At 43.5% G+C, this 18,280-nt stretch overlaps 1 protein-coding gene across 2 annotated transcripts in view; it reads right to left on the reverse strand.

Annotated features, from left to right (window-relative positions):
* Positions 1-1,748: 1,748 nt before the first annotated feature.
* LOC147441595 (uncharacterized) overlaps positions 1,749-18,280 on the reverse strand; it is a 46,658-nt gene continuing 30,126 nt past the window's right edge. For both annotated transcript variants that reach the window (XM_086483169.1, XM_086483167.1), the window contains 4 exons: positions 14,619-14,675; positions 14,479-14,542; positions 2,713-2,910; positions 1,749-2,609 (listed from right to left, as the gene is read on the reverse strand). In XM_086483169.1, coding sequence (XP_086339295.1) covers positions 2,160-2,609; positions 2,713-2,910; positions 14,479-14,542; positions 14,619-14,675 — 769 coding nt within the window. In that variant the 3' untranslated portion in view covers positions 1,749-2,159. The remainder of the gene's footprint in view (positions 2,610-2,712; positions 2,911-14,478; positions 14,543-14,618; positions 14,676-18,280) is intronic.

An 18,280-nucleotide genomic window follows, 5' to 3' on the forward strand; every position in this document is an offset into this window, starting at 1 on the left:
CTCTCATGCGGAGAGGAATCATGTCCTTAGATAGGATCTTTGGCAAGCTGTTTATCAGAGAGACATGGATCACACCGAGACGGCCTCTTCCATCGAAGATGATGTACTACAACGATCACTTCTTGACTACTTTAGAGGATGGCTTCATCCAGAGGCCTACATACATGGATATTTACATGTCTCACAGTGCCAGAGTAGCCATTGGACAGCTTAAGAATTTCATTACAGATTAGAGATTGAGACAAGCCGAACATCACATACTCCCAGAGACCAAAGGATATGTAGGTAATGTACAGCAGAGGCGTAGAGCGAGGAGCATTATGTTTGTAGATGCCGAGCTTACCAAGATATCCGCAGCCGCTACCCTACCTAGTTTTCAAGGCAACCTACACTCACAGAGCTTATGGAGTCTAGAGACCAAAGACAGCTTGAGTACTTTCGCCTTGAGATTTAGAGACATAGAGACTTGATATTACAATCATTCAGTGAGAGCAGACAATCACAACTTACAGATTTCTTTCATCGACCGACTCCAACACCACTTGCTATGACTACATAGTGGGGTCACTCTCCAACACACAAATGAGACAGATGTGATCCAAGCCGGGAGGCGACCCAGAGTAGAGGGATATCGTGCTCAGCGAGCACATCAGAGAGAGAGATCTACCAGATTCGGACACAGCATAAGCAGCCAGACAAAGAGAGATACAACGAGTCTTCTCCAACCCAACTGCCATACTACAAGGGCTCTTCACACCCTACTTGTCTATGCATGACATCCTACACCCTCAGTTTTCTACCCGATGGAGCTAGATTGCATTTCATCATTGTACCCCCTAAGTGTATAGTTTCACATCTACTAGAGAGAGAGCTCCATCCCTTCAATATATTGGCACATGTATTACCCCACCTCTTATCTGATTACTGCAACACGATACCACCTCATCTTTAGTCTTGTATCACTTTAGTTCATTTCTTTTTCAACACTTTTATCCTTTTTTGGATACCCAAAGGTTACACACATGTACATGGTTTTGTCTCATAGGCCGAGTTCGGCCTCTAGAAGACATTAATAAAGCTTTCTTTCTCTGTCTCTTTGTATCAACTCTCACCCATTATATTCCTACACACACACACACACATCGTGTTGTATTAGTCTCCATTCACTACTTTCACCCCACCCCCCAACTCATATCCTACACAGTTCCAACTAGCTGCTTAGTTCACGTCTAGCAAATAATATTTTAGTTTTTCACTTTACTTTATTTTATTTTTGTACCCCGACATTGTTTTAGATCCACCAAGACTATCAGTTTGATCTCATAGGTCATTTTGGCCTAATGAACACGTTTAATATAACATTTAATTTCATTTCATCTCTCTCTCTCTCTCTCTCTCTCTCTCTCTCTCTCTCTCACACACACACACACACACACACACACACACAAGATTTAAATATCGTAAGACAACCCCAAGGGACCTCAAAGATTTATCCCACAAGTCTTGAGCGCTCAAGACGAGAGACGAGATAGATCTTTGGGGTCTCTTGGTGTGTTCCAACGATGGTAAAATCTTCTCGTGTGCGCACGCGCTCGTAGGAACAACCCCAAGAGACATCAAAGATCTATTTCGCGAGTTTTGAACTCAAGACTCGTTAGAGAGAGAGAGAGAGAGAGAGAGAGAGAGAGAGAGAGAGCACCTACATTTGAAACAAAGAAAGAAGCTGTTAAGCTTGAACTTACTGCCACTAACAGAAATCCAAGCTTAGATTAAATTCTGCTGTATGAAAGTGATAAAACATCCAATGCGAGCAACCAGGCAGTCCTCACAAGAGCTGCTTATAGACTTCTGTACACTTATAAGCTACATATGTATATAATACATCAATGCACATAAACGGGAGCTACTATAGACCCGTGCTTGAGTAGCACCTTAGGTGCCTTTACATACCCGAGTGTGATCATGTATTTGTGTTTTCGAGATTGAAAGCATAGACTATTCCATTTGCCATTCAAGGTTATGCATTGATACGACCACCATGACGTATGGCCCTACCCTTGACAAATTGGAATCTGACATGCTCGTTATAGACCCATCAATCATTGTAACAAGGAACTTACTTTGAGTTCATCCCTATCTACATCACATGTTCTGTATTCTTACCACCACCATCTAAATCGTGCCCCTGGTGCTGAGATCTGGCTCTTGTGGAAGGCCGCTGCTCCACTTGACCCAAGTTTAGGTACCTCATTTGGGTGAACCAGCTCAAAGTCAGTCTCTTCCTTTTCAGCCCCAGTGACTTTATGTTCCTCTGTATTGGGAGGCCCTGAAGTTGCCATAGATGCTCCAGAATCATGCACTTTTGTGTCTGTTTGTGTATGATGATTAAGGAGTTGGCCCAATTGGTTTTGCTGCCCTTTACGCAAATGCATCAATGCTCGACGCGGATGACTGGAACTAAGTGGTTCTTGTTTGTGTTCCTCATCAGGCCAAATGACTGATTTTGTGATTAAGGGCTGATGACCTGGATAAAAAGGCTGTCTTTGCTGCTGCATAGTGCTCCAGGAGTAAATCGAAGCTGGGACAGGGGGGTAGACAGGGACATAATCCTGCACCAAGACAAAAACCCATTGTTAATGTGGGTTACTAACCTTTCAATTAGGAGTTTTTCATGAATCACATTTTCACAGCAAAATAGCTCATTTAACTTACCTGAATTGGTCCAGATTCTACCACATCTTGATGTAACATTTGGGACGCTTTTGATTGCAATTGATGCATTAACCTTGTCCAGAAGATTCCCAACACCCTCATCGTCTCATCTCTCAGAAGCCCAAGGTTGAAATCCACAGACTCTGTATGTTTGGAGACAACTGGCTTCAAAAAAGTCTGATAGACATACTCTGTCCCCTAAATCAAAAAACAAACAGCAGAAATATATCAGCGCACATTCATCTGCCAGGAAAAGTAGAAGCTCCTGGATTCGCATATCTTTGTCAGAGTTCAGACTAATCACACAAGCAAACCATTCATACTCTCAAATTTACAAAACCCATACAATGTAGAAAGGCTGTTTCAGAGTATTCTAAGAACAACCAAGCTGTGGAACAGATTCTACAATTCCTGCGAGTATTCATCCAGACTAATCTCCCCCATCTCCACCTTAAAACAATTTCCTTGCAAATAAGGTGTTCGTTAGAGTTCAAAACTTGATTCAACCAGATGCCATGGGTTGAAACACTGCTGCTTGCTTCTCCAAGGGGCCAGGCAGCTAATGAGAGAATAAAGGCTTCCCAAGCAACGGCTTACTTACCATAACCAAGCACCACAGATGACAAGAAGTTTTGCCGCTGGTGCATCTCCTTGAGGCCGTGCAGCTCATGAGAACATGACATGAAACGGAAGGCATACGAGCTAGGCAATGAGTTTTGACACTCATAGGAAGGGGCAAGCATAGGAAACTGGAATCGAAGGATCAATCATCAACAGCATAAAAGAGAAAAAAAAATCAATGCTCCAAAACCTGTAGCAGCTCGCAAGGGCACCCTGATGATGACAAAGACACATTGCGCAACCATGTGAAAACCGTTACATCAACCTCCATGACCAGAATCTGGGTAATAACCTCATCATACACTCCCACCACCACCTTGCCCCTTTTCCTAGCAAGAGTAAAAAGAGCCATGTCAGATGGACCATCCCAAACAAACAAGACACACCATACAACCCTTCGCAAGAGAGGAGAGAGCGTGTCAGGATGGACCATCCCGAACAAACTATGTGGTGGCTGGGTGATCAGCTCGTAAGAAACTCTCATACCCCTCTTGCACGTATGTCCCTCTTGCCCTCTCCTCTTGTTAGAACCCTATGCAACGAGAGTGGAAGAGCATCCGAAAGACAGTAAGAAGTTTGTCCAATACAGAGAAGAGATTTATTGAGAGCTTATGTGCATTTAGCAAGCACATCATGCAAATCCTGCAAGACAGCGTCACTAAAGATGTGGCCCACACCAACCACATGCAATATAGGATTATCACCACCAATAAGAATGGATGAAGAGAGACCGACAGTAATCCATATTGCAAGCGAGTGAGAAATGTGACAAGCCCCACTATCTCCCGTCCAATTCTATTTGACGACAGCTTTGACTTCTTGTGGAGTTGGAGGGCCAGTAATCACGTAAGAGGACTCCCAAGGAAACTGAAAAATGAGAACAAGCAAGATAAGCAACTTTCTTTGCCTTTTATGGTCGTTATGGTCTTCAATTTTCCTTCGTCTCTTCTTGCACCTTCAAGATAGTATGACTATGGAAACCTCTCCGCTCAAAGTGGCCTTTATGCTTGCAAAAGGCGTAGACACAAGTGTCTTTGGAATCCATTTTCCTTGAGCAACAAAAACAGAATCTTGTTTCTTTAGAAATGTTAAAAAAGAGTATGAAGATTGAAGGCTCAAATAAAGCAGAAAGCTTAACAAGGACTCGGGACCTTATGAATTGGGTTACTAATAGTCGCCCCAAAATTGTCGCTTCATGTAAGTACATTCTCCAAACTTCTCTCTATGTCATCAAACTCCAAGATAGTGACCCAGCCCAACCCCAAGCCTAGTAAGCTTGGTAGTGGAGATGGGCCCAAACTTTATCCCCTTAGTCTCAAGCCATACTTCTAGCCAAAGAAGCTTGGCAACTATAAGTGTCGTCATAGCATGAATCACAATAGAGAGGCATCATAGCATCTTAGATAGTGGTGGGTTTTAAACTCTTATAGTTGCCTCCTACAAAGGATGATATAGTAACACGGGCAGGGAAAGATGTGCTGACTTCCAGTGAGGACGTCACAGACAAAGTATCATTTCTTTTGTATCATTGCTAGACAGTGTGCAAGCATAAGCAAATGGAGCCAATCTAAGTACAAAAAGCAGAGAGGAGGGAGAAATTGAGCATGTCAAAGTAGAATATCTCAGTAAAGAGCGCCATAGGAAAGAGTCCACCAATGAAATGGAAAGTTTAAATGCATGAACTCCAATGAAGACACATCGCCTTTGGTGAATGGGTGCTGAAAACATTAAAAAGATCCATAACGGCAAAGGACAGCTTCAACTTTGATACAGGTGGCTCAAACCTACAAACTGACCATCAAAGGGATGTCGCTTTCAATGTACAAAGGCTGACTAGAAGACTGTCTCTACAAAGATACAAGGGTGTGAGGTTGGACTGAGAATTGCTCTTGAGACACCAGCAAAAACAGCCAAAAAAGGGGTAACCTAGAACTTGAGTGGGCAGCCAGATATGTAAATGCAAAAAACACATACATTAGCGATGGAAGTTCAAAAAGGCACAGTAATTGTCCACCAATACGGTCGCCCTAAATTGAGATGTGTTTAGATCTTATGATAGTGGTTCAGGACGCAGAAGTAAACCTCTGTTTTGCAGAAAATTCAGTCAGCCATGAGCTCACCCAGGAAGAAGTCCTCAGTGAGCCACTGGACAAGCTCCAATCAAAAACGCAGAATAGAGGGTAGATCTGGGTTTTGAGATCTGATACAAATGAGAGGACTACGGTCGCATAGATATGCAAAAAATGACCAAAAACTGTGCACATATATGATAAATCTGGGCCAAACTGGACTTAATGTACGAAACATATATAAAGGCATTTTTAGGGCCAAAGTGGCCATACAACCATGGGATGCGCCCTAAGAGCTGTCAGAAGTGGTACCAGAAGATCTATGGAAATGACTGACACCAGCAGCACACTTGCAAGTACGCCTTGATGAGCGCGCGGCGGTGTGTGCAAGTGAAAGAGCACGCGAGGAAGTGCAGTGTGTGTGCAGAGAGGGGAGGCGAAGGCCAGCAAGAGAGAAAGCGCTAGCAGAAGAGAGAGGGCTCACATTTTTGGGGAAAACTCAATAAGTGAGTTTTGGGTTTTCCCACTTTTATTGTAAGTGACCTTTAAAAAATGTGTCCAGGTTCAATATGAACCTGGACAAAGTATAAAAATGTACAAAAAAGGGATTATTTATGCCTTTAACCCAACAACCTCCCACTTAAAGGCATAAATGGCGCCTTTAAGCTACGTGACTCCCACCATCTCTATGCATAGATGATGTTGTGCTTTCGGTAAGCACTTAGTGAGAGCATCGACTGGATTTTGTGATATATGGACCTTAACCAATGTAATAAGGCCATCCTCAAGCACTTCTCGTATGAAGTGATACCGCACATCAATATGCTTTGTGCGTGCATGAAACATGGCGTTCTTTGCCAGACATATGGCACTCTGGTTATCACAACCAAGCATAGGTGTCTTGGTAGGAAAGCCAAACTCACTGCATAGGCGTGCTAACCAAATAGCTTCTTTGGAAGCCTCACTGGCTGAAATATATTCAGCCTCTGTAGTAGACAATGCAACAATCTTTTGCAATCTAGAACACCATGAAACAACACCTCCTGCAAGAGTAAATACATAGCCACTTGTGGATTTCCGTGTATCCACATCACCAACCATGTCAGAGTCACAAAATCCCTTCAACTCCATTGGTCCTTTACCATAGCAGAGGCATTTGTTTTTAGTCCCTTTCAAGTACCTCATAATGGACTTCACTGCATCCCAATGCAACCTACCTGGATTAGCCATAAACCGGCTCACAACTCCCACTGCATGGGCTATGTCAGGCCTAGTAGCGACCATAGCATACATAAGTAAACCACAAGCTGAAGCATAAGGCACACTTTGCATTTCATTGGCTTCTTCCTTTGACTTAGGACAATTATCCTTGGAGATTTAACATATGGCTGTAATGGCACACCAAGAGGCTTTGCTTCAGCCATGTTAAATCTGTCCAGCACCTTTTCAATGTACTTTTCTTGCGACAAATACAATAGGCGCTTGTCTCTTTGCCGTGTAACACGCACTCCAAGTATATGTTCAGCTGCCCCAAGGTCTTTCATTGAAAACGCAGATTTCAACTGCCCTTTAAGAGCATCTACAGTGCTTCTTTTCTTTGCAGCTATCAACATATCGTCTACAAGAGCACAAGAATGATCGGGCTGCCATCCTCATCACGTTTGGTATAGAAACAATGGTCTGCATGGCTTCTTTTGTAACCATGTTTAAGCATGGAGCGATCAAACTTCTTGGTCTACATGATTGTTTCGGCCCATACAAGCTTCTATTGAGCATACTTACCAAATGTTCCTTGCCAGGGATGACAAAACCCTGGGATTGCTTCATGTAAAGCTCTTCTTCCACATCACCATGCAAGAAAGCGGTATGTACATCCATTTGGTCCATTGCCAAATCAAGAGCAGCCACAATGGCAAACAATACGCGCAAAGTGGTCATCTTCCACAACAGGAGAGAACACTTCCTGAAAGTCTATGCCCTTGGTTTGAACATATCCCTTTGCCACAAGCCTTGCCTTATACCTGGGTTTTGCATCAACAGTCTTGATTTTATACACCCATTTGTTAGGAATAGCCTTCCTTCCTTTGGGCAATTCAACCAGATCCCAAGTATGATTAGCATGCAAAGCTTTAATCTCTTCCTGCATAGCAAGCTCCCACTTGTCGTTGTGCTCACATGTCTTTGCCTCTTTATACGTAAGAGGCTCTCCCTCATCTGTTAACATAATGTAATGCAAAGAGGGGTCATATCGACTCACAGGCCGTCTTTGACGAGTAGACCGCCTCACCCAATGATCCACATTATCCGGCAATGGGTTTACATCAGGTGGCACTACAAAATCATCAACAATGGGCTGTTGTACATCATTTTCATCACCATTTTCAGCATTGTTTCTTGGCTGCAAATGCCCTTCAGGAGCCTCAATTTGCTGTCCAACATCATCTGGCTTAAACACCACTGGATCATCTACATTTTCAGCCATTTGTGGTGCATCTTGAGGGTCAAAAATAGGCCTAACAGGTGGCTGGTCATGCTGAAATTTCACCCTTTTATGGTCATGCTTTGAGGCACAATTGTTTTGAAGCAGCCTTGCCTCATTAAAAACAACATCCCGGCTGCGTACAACCCTTTTGAGCTGAGGTAACCAAATCCTGTAACCCATTTCGCCTTCTTCACCATATCCCATTAAGAGGCCTTTAATGGACTTCGCATCTAGTTTACTCCTCACCTCCGGTCTTACATGCACAAAAGCTTCGCAACCAAAAATGCGTAAGTGATCATATGAAGCAAGCTTGCCAGACCAAACCTCTTCAGGGATGTCACCTTTCAAAGACATGTGAGGGGATCGATTACATATATGCACTGCAGTTTTCAAAGCTTCTCCCCAAAATCCATGAGAGAGATTAGTTGTGGACAACATGCATCTCGATTCTCACCCTCTCACAAAGTGTCCTATTGAATCTTTCAGCCACACCATTAGAAGAGGGGCTGTATGGCACAGTAAGCTCCCTCTTAATGCCCAAATTTTCACAAAACTTGTTAAATTCAGCACTTGTGTACTCCCCCCCATTGTCTGTACGCAAGCATTTTAGCTTTCTACCTGTTTGGGTGGTCACAAATGCATGAAATCTCTTAAACGCAGCAAAGGCTTCATCCTTGGACTTAAGCAAATAAACCCAAATTTTCCTAGAATGATCATCAACAAAGGAGACAAAATAACATTCACCACCCATAGACTTAGTAGGCATGCTACATACATCAGAATGTACAAGATCAAGCACACAATATTTACGAGAGACACCAGACTAATAAGAACGCTTTACTTGCTTGCCATATTGACATTCATTACAAAAATCAAGCTTTGTGTCTTTAGCATCAAGCTTGTTCAAAGTACAAAGCTTAGAAAGGCCCTTTTGGCTCATATGGCCAAGCCTCTTGTGCCACAACTCCATGTGAGAGTTAATTTCAGCCAATGCAATAAACTTGCCCAACACGGCCTTTCCATGCATGCAGTAAAGTGTCCCTTTCTTTGTGCCCTTTACAATCAGCCTTGAGCCTTTGGTCATTTTCCATGATCCTCTCTCAAACAAGATGCTGTAACCATGCATATCCATCTAACCAACAGAAAGCAGACTCTTCTTGATTCCCGGCACATATCGAACATCATGCAAGACAAGCTCATTTGTGCCATCTATGGAGAGATGCACAATGCAAATACCCTCAATGGAACATGCATGATTGTTTCCAAGGTATACATGGCCACGCTTGCCCGCATCAAAAGTAGAGAAACACTCCTTGATAGGAGTCACATGAAATGAAGCACAAGAATCAACAATCCAAGTCTGGGACAATGCATCATTGACAGTCAACAAAGCATCAATAAAATCACTCTTGGTGATCTGCATGTCCTGTGAATGAACATTTAGAGAGGCATCAAAGTCATAAGCATCATCATCTGACAAAGTGGCACAAAAGATGTCCTCTACATCTGACAGCTCCTCAATCACGACACTAGAAGCAAGGTTGTTTCCGTACGTACATACGGTATGGTTCCGTACAGTATGGTACGTCCGTACGGTATCCGTACGTTCCGTACGTACCCGCAAACCAAAAAAAAAAAAAAAACTCTGAAAAAAAAATCGCCGACTGTGTCTATTCCCCGTGGTCGGATTAGGTGGGTGAGGCCTTTAATAAGTCCACCTATCCTATACTGATTATTATCACAACAGAGAATCAGAGAGTAGAACAGAGTCTCTGTACAGTGTCTGCACAAAGACCAAGGAAGGATTTGCCGCCACCGATAAGGTTCTTTCTCCCTCCCTCCCTCCCTCCCTCCCTTTGTGTTTGGAGTCTGCAAGGAGGCACTCTAGAGTCCTGACCTCGCGAAAGATTGTAAGTTTTGTATTCAACTTTGAAGTGTGCGTTAATTGTGTTGCAGAGCTATCTAGCGGTTACTTAACTTGTGGGGTGATTTTAAGTGTTTTTTGAAAGTTGTGGCTATGTTTAAGTATTGTGCAGTGTTTTTAAACTAGATAGGTTGTATATAACTTTGAAATTCTTTGTATTTTTAGCTTTTAAAAAATATACTACGAATTTTACGTACCTTATGGCCCAATCCATACGGTACAACGTACAGTACGTACCGAACACGTACCGAATACTACATACCTTACAACCTTGACTAGAAGCCACATTGGCCTTCTCTTTGTCCTTTGAGCCATCTTGTGCATCATCTGCCTTGACTTCCTTCTTCTCTTTCTTTTTGTCTCCACCATTCTTTTTCCTTTCTAACTCAGCTTTATAGTACTTGCAATCGGGTCTCTTGTGACCTTTCCTGCCACATTGATAGCAAGTCACATCATCCTTGCCTCTGCTTGCATTTCCCCTTTCTTTACTCTTACTCTTACTCCTTTGTACATAAGCATTCTTCTTTTCTGTCCTGCCTCTAACCATGTTGGCAGAGCTGCCTCTAACCATGTTGACAGAACTGCCTCCCTCTCCACTTGCTTTCCTCCTGATTTCTTCATTCAAGATAGAACCCCTAACACCATCAAAGGTCAAATTGGGGTTATTGGACAACGAAACCACCAAAGTTTCCTATGACTCAAGTAAGGTCATAAGCAAGAAGACAACTTTCAGCTTATCATCAAAAGAGGGCAAGCCAAAATCCTGTAACTGCGACAAAGTACCTGCGAACAGACAAGTGCTCCGCCGCGCTCTTGGACTCATCTAGTTGCATGACAACAAGTTTTCACATCAAGTGTACCTGGTTGACAGGCGTTGTATTTTCATACATTCCCTTTAACTTCTCCCACACATCAAAAGCAGTCGTGAGACCTTTCACATCAATGACGGTCTCATCTGTCATGGCCATTTTAATGTATGTAACGGCTTTCCTGTTCATGCTAACCCATGCTTCATCTGTCATATTTTGTGGCTTCACCTGTTTAAGTGCCCCTTCGCAATCCTTAAGAAATAGGATTCCCTGAATCCTGTCTTTCCAAAGATCAAAACCTGTACTATCGAACACCCTAATCTCGAAGAGGTTCTTCACATCCGAAGAAGATGAGGCCATAGTTGCACGAAATAAGAAGGATAATACGCTGAATTTTTGGGCAAAATGCGCAAAAATCGGAGTATAACCTCACAGAGATGTGCACTACAGCTCCAAATGGTCACAGGAGCAATTTGAGGCAAAATAGGACGATTTGGGCACAAAATTCAATTTCTGAAATTTATGCGCAGGAAATTTCAGCGAGCGAATTTGTGCTCGAAAACAACAAATTTAGTTGTTTTTAACCTCAGAAAACATACATAAGGCTAATACACAACCTTTAGAAGCATGTAAGCGCAAAAGCCCCAATTTGTAGCATCAAAATTGCATGAAATTGAGCCACAGATGGTCATATATCGACAAAATTTGTCAAATGTGCGTCGATTGCATCTATTTGTACTTTTCCCAATGTAATCGCACCATAAAAACACTTGCAAAAACCTGCGTAAATCTGAAATTTGCTTAAAACACCTGTTTTAGGGTTTGTTTTTCGGCAATTTCAGGGTTTTCGGGTAGCGGGGACTTAGCAAAAGTATTCCCACACCTTAATACATCATTTGCAAAACCTGTATTTTGCTGTCATAACCTGTAATTTCCTGTTTTTAACCTAATTTAGCCTGTTTTGGGTCAATTTGGGTTGCCGGGAGCTCTCTAGTGTCCGGAGACTGGTCCTTTGGCGACAAATTTGCAAAATCTCGCGTGAAAGTTGACCTTCTTGGCTGAAATTCAGCGTTTGCAAGTTTGGAGGCAAACCCTAATCAGGGCTCTGATACCAATTGATGAGCGCGCAGCGGTGTGTGCAAGTGAAAGAGCACGCGAGGAAGTGCAGTGTGTGTGCAGAGAGGGGAGGCGAAGGCCAGCAGGAGAGAAAGCGCTAGCAGAAGAGAGAGGGCTCACATTTTTGGGGAAAACTCAATAAGTGAGTTTTGGGTTTTCCCACTTTTATTATAAGTGACCTTTAAAAAATGTGTCCAGGGGACAAAGTATAAAAATGTACAAAAAGGGGTTATTTAGGCCTTTAACCCAACACACCTCTCCTCTGGAATGAGGAGCCAGTACAACTCCCAACCTCTTAGAAATAGTATGAGAAGATGGTATAACGCGGGCAAGCATCTCTCGTATCTAGATCGTCCATCACATGGAAAGAGTAGAGAGAAGAGCTGGTGGTGGCCAATAATAGTTGCAATCTCCTACAAAAAAGATAGATAGATAGACGGCAGGAAGGCTGGCCGCTGCAGTTGGTACGAAAGAAGGCACACTGCATGCAAAACAGGCCATTGACTGTCAACAATCGGAGAGATCCAATGAGGCAGTGACGAGTGGCATTGGCGGATATTTCGCTGGATAGTATATAGACGCAGTGAAAGCTCTTCCCTCTCAGCCATCTGGCATCTTTCCAGCTCGGTCACTCGGTCGGTCAGCGTGCCTCTGGTGCAAGGAGAATGTGGGCTCTGATGTGGTCGTAGCTCCTCCGGCTGTCCAGTCTTTGCTCTAAAGAAATCTGTGATCCGTCTCTGAGACTGGCTAGCCTCTCCTCTCATCAGGCTCTCTCTGTGTCTGCGCAGCTCAAGCAAAAACGAACCCAAGCATCTCTGGTCCTCGTATCCCATGACTCTGGAGAGTGGTCCAAAGCCCTCTCTGAGTAGACAGTGGAAGGGGCCTCGTATCTCATAATAGACTGGGCAGTGGCATGTGTAGTGCAGCTTTGTCTCAGGCTCCATGTGACATAGGGGGCATGTCCTCACCTCAATTGTTACTCCGATGTACCTCCTCGTCTTGACCCGAAGCTAGTGTGAAGATGTGCGCATCTGGCCAATAGCACTCGTATCTCGTGAGAGAAATGGATGTCCATGTATCTGGGTCTCGTCACAAAGCCATCCTCCGTAAGCTGGAGTAGATGCCATCTTCGTGCCCAGCTCCTCTGCTGGATGTATCCATGTCGTCCTGGTGTATAGCTGAATCAGGTCCTAGCGGATGAGCCGGGTGATCTCGGATTGTGTAAGAGTCAGAAATGAAATAAAATGTTATATTAACGTCTTCAAAAGGCCAAAATGGCCTATGAGACCAAACTATTACAAAATTGTGACTCTGATACCATGTCTGGGTACAAAAAGACTAGAACAAAAATACTACTACTACTAGAATCCATTCTCATCTACACTCTGGATGTCGAGAGAGTATCGAATCCTCTGTTGTAGTCTCCGTCGATGCTGTGTAGCCCCTCTCCTCAATTGTGGCTGTCTGGATCTCCGTAGCTCCAGTGCTCGGTCGATGAGAGTGCCGATAGTGGTCGAATGAGTGTGGGCCGAGCTCTACAGTGATGGATGCTCCTCTGACTGTCCCATATCTAGTGAAAAGAAATCTATAATCTGTCTCTGGGACTGTCTCTCTCTCTCTCTCGCTCTCCCCAGTAAAGTGTCTCTATATATCTGTGTAACTCAAGTAGATATAGCTCAAGACATCTCTAATCCTCATAACTCATGACCCTAGAGAAACGACCAAAACCCTCTTCGAATAAGCAGTGGAAACGGCCCCGAATTTCATAGTACATTGTGCAATGACATATGTAATGTAGCTCTGTCTCTCGCTCTCGCTGGCATAAGCGGCATATCTTGTTGTCTGCTGATATCCCTCTAAATCTACCAGTCTCAATCTCCAGCTGATGTGAGGATGTGCGTATACCCATGGTCTCCTGGCCGTATGTGAATGTAGGTGCTGACCTCCTGATCCACTGTGGGGTGGTATTAAACACCATAGCCTTGGTTTTGCCAGTGTTGACAGACAAACCACTTTCGTGGGAAAACCTATGCAAAGCATCCAAGTGACGTTTCATCCCTTCCGGAGAGTCGGAGATCGACACAATATCATCAGCATATAACAATAGTAGAATCCAAGTCCCTGCCAGTTGTGCACCTCTATCACCGTCACTCTCAATGTAGTCAGAAACCTCATCCACATACATACCGAATAGAGTAGGAGAGAGCGGGCAGCCCTGCTTCACCCCAATAGTGGAGTGAACCAATATAGATAGACCCTCTGAGGTGCGTACATGCCCCACTACTGACCTGTATAATGCCATGATCCCCCAAATGAGCTCTGTAGGAACTCCCATCTCCTGCAGTCTGCGCATCAATCTAGCTCTGGGCACTGTCTCGAATGCTTTTTCCGGAAGTCCACAAATCTCCCATGTGATCTGCCCTCCTCAATGATGGCTCTGAGTGTCAAGATATGGTCAAGAGTAGAAAAGCCTCTCCTGAACCTTGCCTGCCCGGTTGCGCGTATCCTCTCCCTAGTAGAGAGAGGGGAGGGGGGGGGGGGGTGCGTTCAAAGTTTGATAAGTGCGCTGCGCAGCCTCAGTTTTTACACATCAAACGATCAAACAAGTCAATAGTTAGCAAAATCTTGACCAAAAATGCCACAAACCTCCACAAACAAAAAGCCAGTTGTGAATAAGGCCCCGGAATCAATTAATTACAGGTCAGCAAATGTTGGAGGTGAAAATTGTTGGCCTCAAGAGCATACCTTTGTGTCAGGGTGCCATAAATAAACCACGAATGCAAGCTTTGCCCCACTGTAAAATGGAAGCCTGCATTATGAGACCTTTAGGGTTAGAGCAGGTTTGATTGAAAAAACTACCATGAAAGGCTGGTCAAGACACCCACCATGAAATAAATGTGTCTGCCACTCTTTCGCAACCAGTGAATACTGCAATGATTATCCTGCAGAGTACCAAAGAAACGATAACAGTGGTAACACCACGTTAACATATGCATGGCAACTCATTGAAGGCAAGAGAAACATGCTGCTATGAAAAAATAGTCAAGAAATTGCACACAGGGCAGTTAATCGTCGATATCATGGAAACAGTCACGATTCTTTTGAGACTCGCTTGTAGTCCAAAAACAAAACTCAGAAAACGAGGGCTTAGGAATGAATCCTTAAAGCATTAGCATTCTTATCATCCATATCAATGGACACAAAAAAGGTATTAAAAACAAAAAGTGACAAATAGAGTAGCATAACTCCAAACAAAGCTCAGTCTGAAACAAAATCTAGTTAAAATACAACAGTGAGCTAGCCAGGTCCTTGCTTTGTGACAACCTCCTCTTTAGAGAGTATTCAGCAATGCCATACCTAGCAGTACACATCACAATGAATCCCCCCCCAAAAGCAGCCTCAATAGTTCACCTCCTTTCTCAAGCCTCCACAAGCTATTCAGTACCATGCCTGAACCTCAGTTACAAGGTTGTAGAACGACAGTGAATACTGTGCTCTTGTAAGCGGGTCACCTCAGTGCAATAAGTACACTACAAGATAGTACAAGTACACGACACAGCACAGTATAAAATCAAGATACACCACACAGCACAACAGGAAACGGCTCGAGAACCTGAAAAACAACACAATCCCTGAAGTTGCATTGCCCCAAAGATGACTACAAGACCTTGACCAATACTGACAATAGGCTGGCAGCACACCCAGTTCCGAACCAAGACACACACACACACACACAAGTAAAATGCAGTGCAAAGGCTAAGGTGCTGTGGATATGCACAGTAAGATGCCGATTCCAGATTGAGACTGAGACTAGTACCAACCCTGAGGAGAGTACAACCCTGACGATGGGCTGGCAGCACACCCAGTTCCGAACCAAGACACACACACAAGTAAAATGCAGTGCAGAGGCTAAGATGCTATGGATATGCACAGTAATATGCCGACTCCAGATTGAGACTGAGACTAGTACCAACCCTGAGGAGAGTACAACACTCAGACAAGTATATACCTTCATAAGGTCAGAATAGTCTGAACTTGTGAATTGAAAGAGGGGATAAAGCAATCACAAAAATACAAAAGCAAGGGACGTAAGAAAAGAAGAAAAAAAGAAAAACTAAATCACTTTATTTGCTATTAAACAAAACTAGATAAAATTCACTAAAAAATGCTTTTAGAAAAGGCATAAGCAAAATAAGTTAAAGCACTTACTTGACTAAAACTTGAAACAAGTACTCAACTTTAAACTAACAAGGATAAGATATCTCAAAGACTTAATCCAAGAAATCAGACTCCACACAACAACTTCTAAAGGAACAAATTCTTGAATCCTAATGTTAGCTAAATACTAGAAGTGAATACTACTATGAACCTACCTAGCAAAGGCTAAATATAACCAAAGTAGTACAAAATTCAAAACTTGACAATATGTGATCTCAACTTCGGTGCTTGTCCAAACAGGGAGAATAAGATTACCGTCTTTATCGTCCATAGCTTGGACAATGGCTACGACATCCCTACTCACGTCGTCAGTGCCCAAGCGTAGGTGTAGGTTTGTATAGAGGTCATTCAGGCTTTGAACGTACTCAATAAAACCAACGAAGTAAACTTCTTTCACCCTCCGGAGCTGACCGGCATACTCAGTCATGATAAAGGCCATGAAGATTTATATAGAGGTCATTTAGGCTTTGAGTCTACTCTATAAAACTAACGAACTAAATTTATATCACCCTCCGGAGATGATGGGCATACTCCGTCTTGATAAAGACTAGCATGTACCAACCCTGAGGGAAGTACTACGCTCAAGATGGTACCACACTTGACTCTAGAAGTGCCTACAAACTTCATGAACAAATGACTCCTGTGTACATCCACTCAAATTATAGCACTTTCCATTAAGAACGGAAGGCTCTCCCTTCCATAAGAACTAAAAAGGAACCTTGAGCACAATTCGGAGCACTCATCTTGAGCAAAGCGCAAACAATCATTCCGCTGCACTTAACACTTTTGTTGGGAACTGAGTAGGGCAAATTGGGTAAGATAATATATAAGCAAACCTAGGCTAGCACTAATTGGCAGAAGAGGAAGGAGAACACAGGCCACAGGCAGCAGGGTATCCCCCCCCTCTCTCTCAAGCAAGATCCCCCCCTTGGTGGCGTTTTTCCTCCAAGCAAGAACCCTCGGCATCTAGCATTTTACATCAGCCAAGCCTCATTGCCTAAGATCCAGCCATAGCCTCATCGCCAAGACCTCCCAGCATCTTGCGTTTTTCATCCAAGAAATCATCGCCACAAATCCCAACCCCTGACGTTTTTCAGCAGGCTATTGTTGCCACCCTTTCCCTAGCATTTTCAGCATCGCCATAGCAGCAGAATTTCAGTAACCAACAAACCAGCATTTTTCCTTGTGTTTTTGGCAGCAGCAGATTTCAGCCATTGGCATTTTTGTACAACAAATGAAGTGCATCAGTTTTCAGCCCTAGATTCGGTCTCGTCATCCCCCTCGTCGACATCGACATAGCCTAGACTTGCATCAATCTCATGCATCCACTTTGTACCAGTTTGTGCAATCAATAGTAGACCACTCTCGCCAACGAGAGTGGGGCCTTCGGAGGAGGGTTTTACGTCGTCTTACGTCGTCTCTGGTGTCGAATTCTCTTCTCTCTCTATCTCTCAGTCTCATACACTTTCACGCACAGTGTCCATTCACTTTGTTCGTATCCTTGCACTCTCTCATTAAGAACGGAAGGCTCTCCCTTCCATAAGAACAAAAGGAACCTTGAGCACAGATCGGAGCACTCATGTTGAGCAAAGTTCACTCACTCACTCCGCTGCACCTTACAAAGCATGACAAAAAGCAGAAGAAAGGAACTGACTTCCCGGGTTATTTGAGTCGTCAATCTACTTTTACATCGACGAAAAAGCAGAAGAAGCGTGTATGATGTGAAGGGACTACCCAGTTCTTCTTCTTCTGACGGTTCTTCTAGCTCTTCTAATTCGAGCGAAGAAGACAAAAAGGGAAAAAGCGAAGCAAAAAGCAAAGCTTCGAAAAGGGCAAGAAAAAGGCAAAGAAGACTAAATTTTGCCCAGTTTCTGACAGTTCTACGAAGGACTCGTCCTCCGATAGTTCGGACTCTGACGATCACAGGTTTTATGCCAAAAGAAAGCATTTTTACATAGCCAATCAATATGATTTCCTCGACAACAAGAGAAAAAAGCCCAAAGAATTCAAGGAGGGAGGACAGGCAATAAAGTTTAAGCACTTTTCAAGGTTTCGAGATGCTCCCAAGACTTTAGCCTTTATCCAACAGTTTGACATAGCATACTCTAGAGGCCGCTATACAGAGCACCCCAAGATCAGACGGGCGACATCCTTTCTGAAATGCAATGCACGGACTTTGTGGTCCACTCTATTGTTAAGGAAACAAGCGCCGACAAAGTGGTTGAAATTTAAAAAACTCTTTATTTCTTTATGGCTCACACAAGAATACGAACAAGACGTGATTACTGACTGGAACCATGTTCGGATGGTCAAGACAGAATCATTGGAT

This window comes from Adiantum capillus-veneris, chromosome 15 (genome assembly GCF_014529385.1).
Source record: "Adiantum capillus-veneris isolate H3 chromosome 15, ASM1452938v2, whole genome shotgun sequence".
In the NCBI taxonomy this organism is placed as follows: Eukaryota; Viridiplantae; Streptophyta; class Polypodiopsida; order Polypodiales; family Pteridaceae; genus Adiantum; species Adiantum capillus-veneris.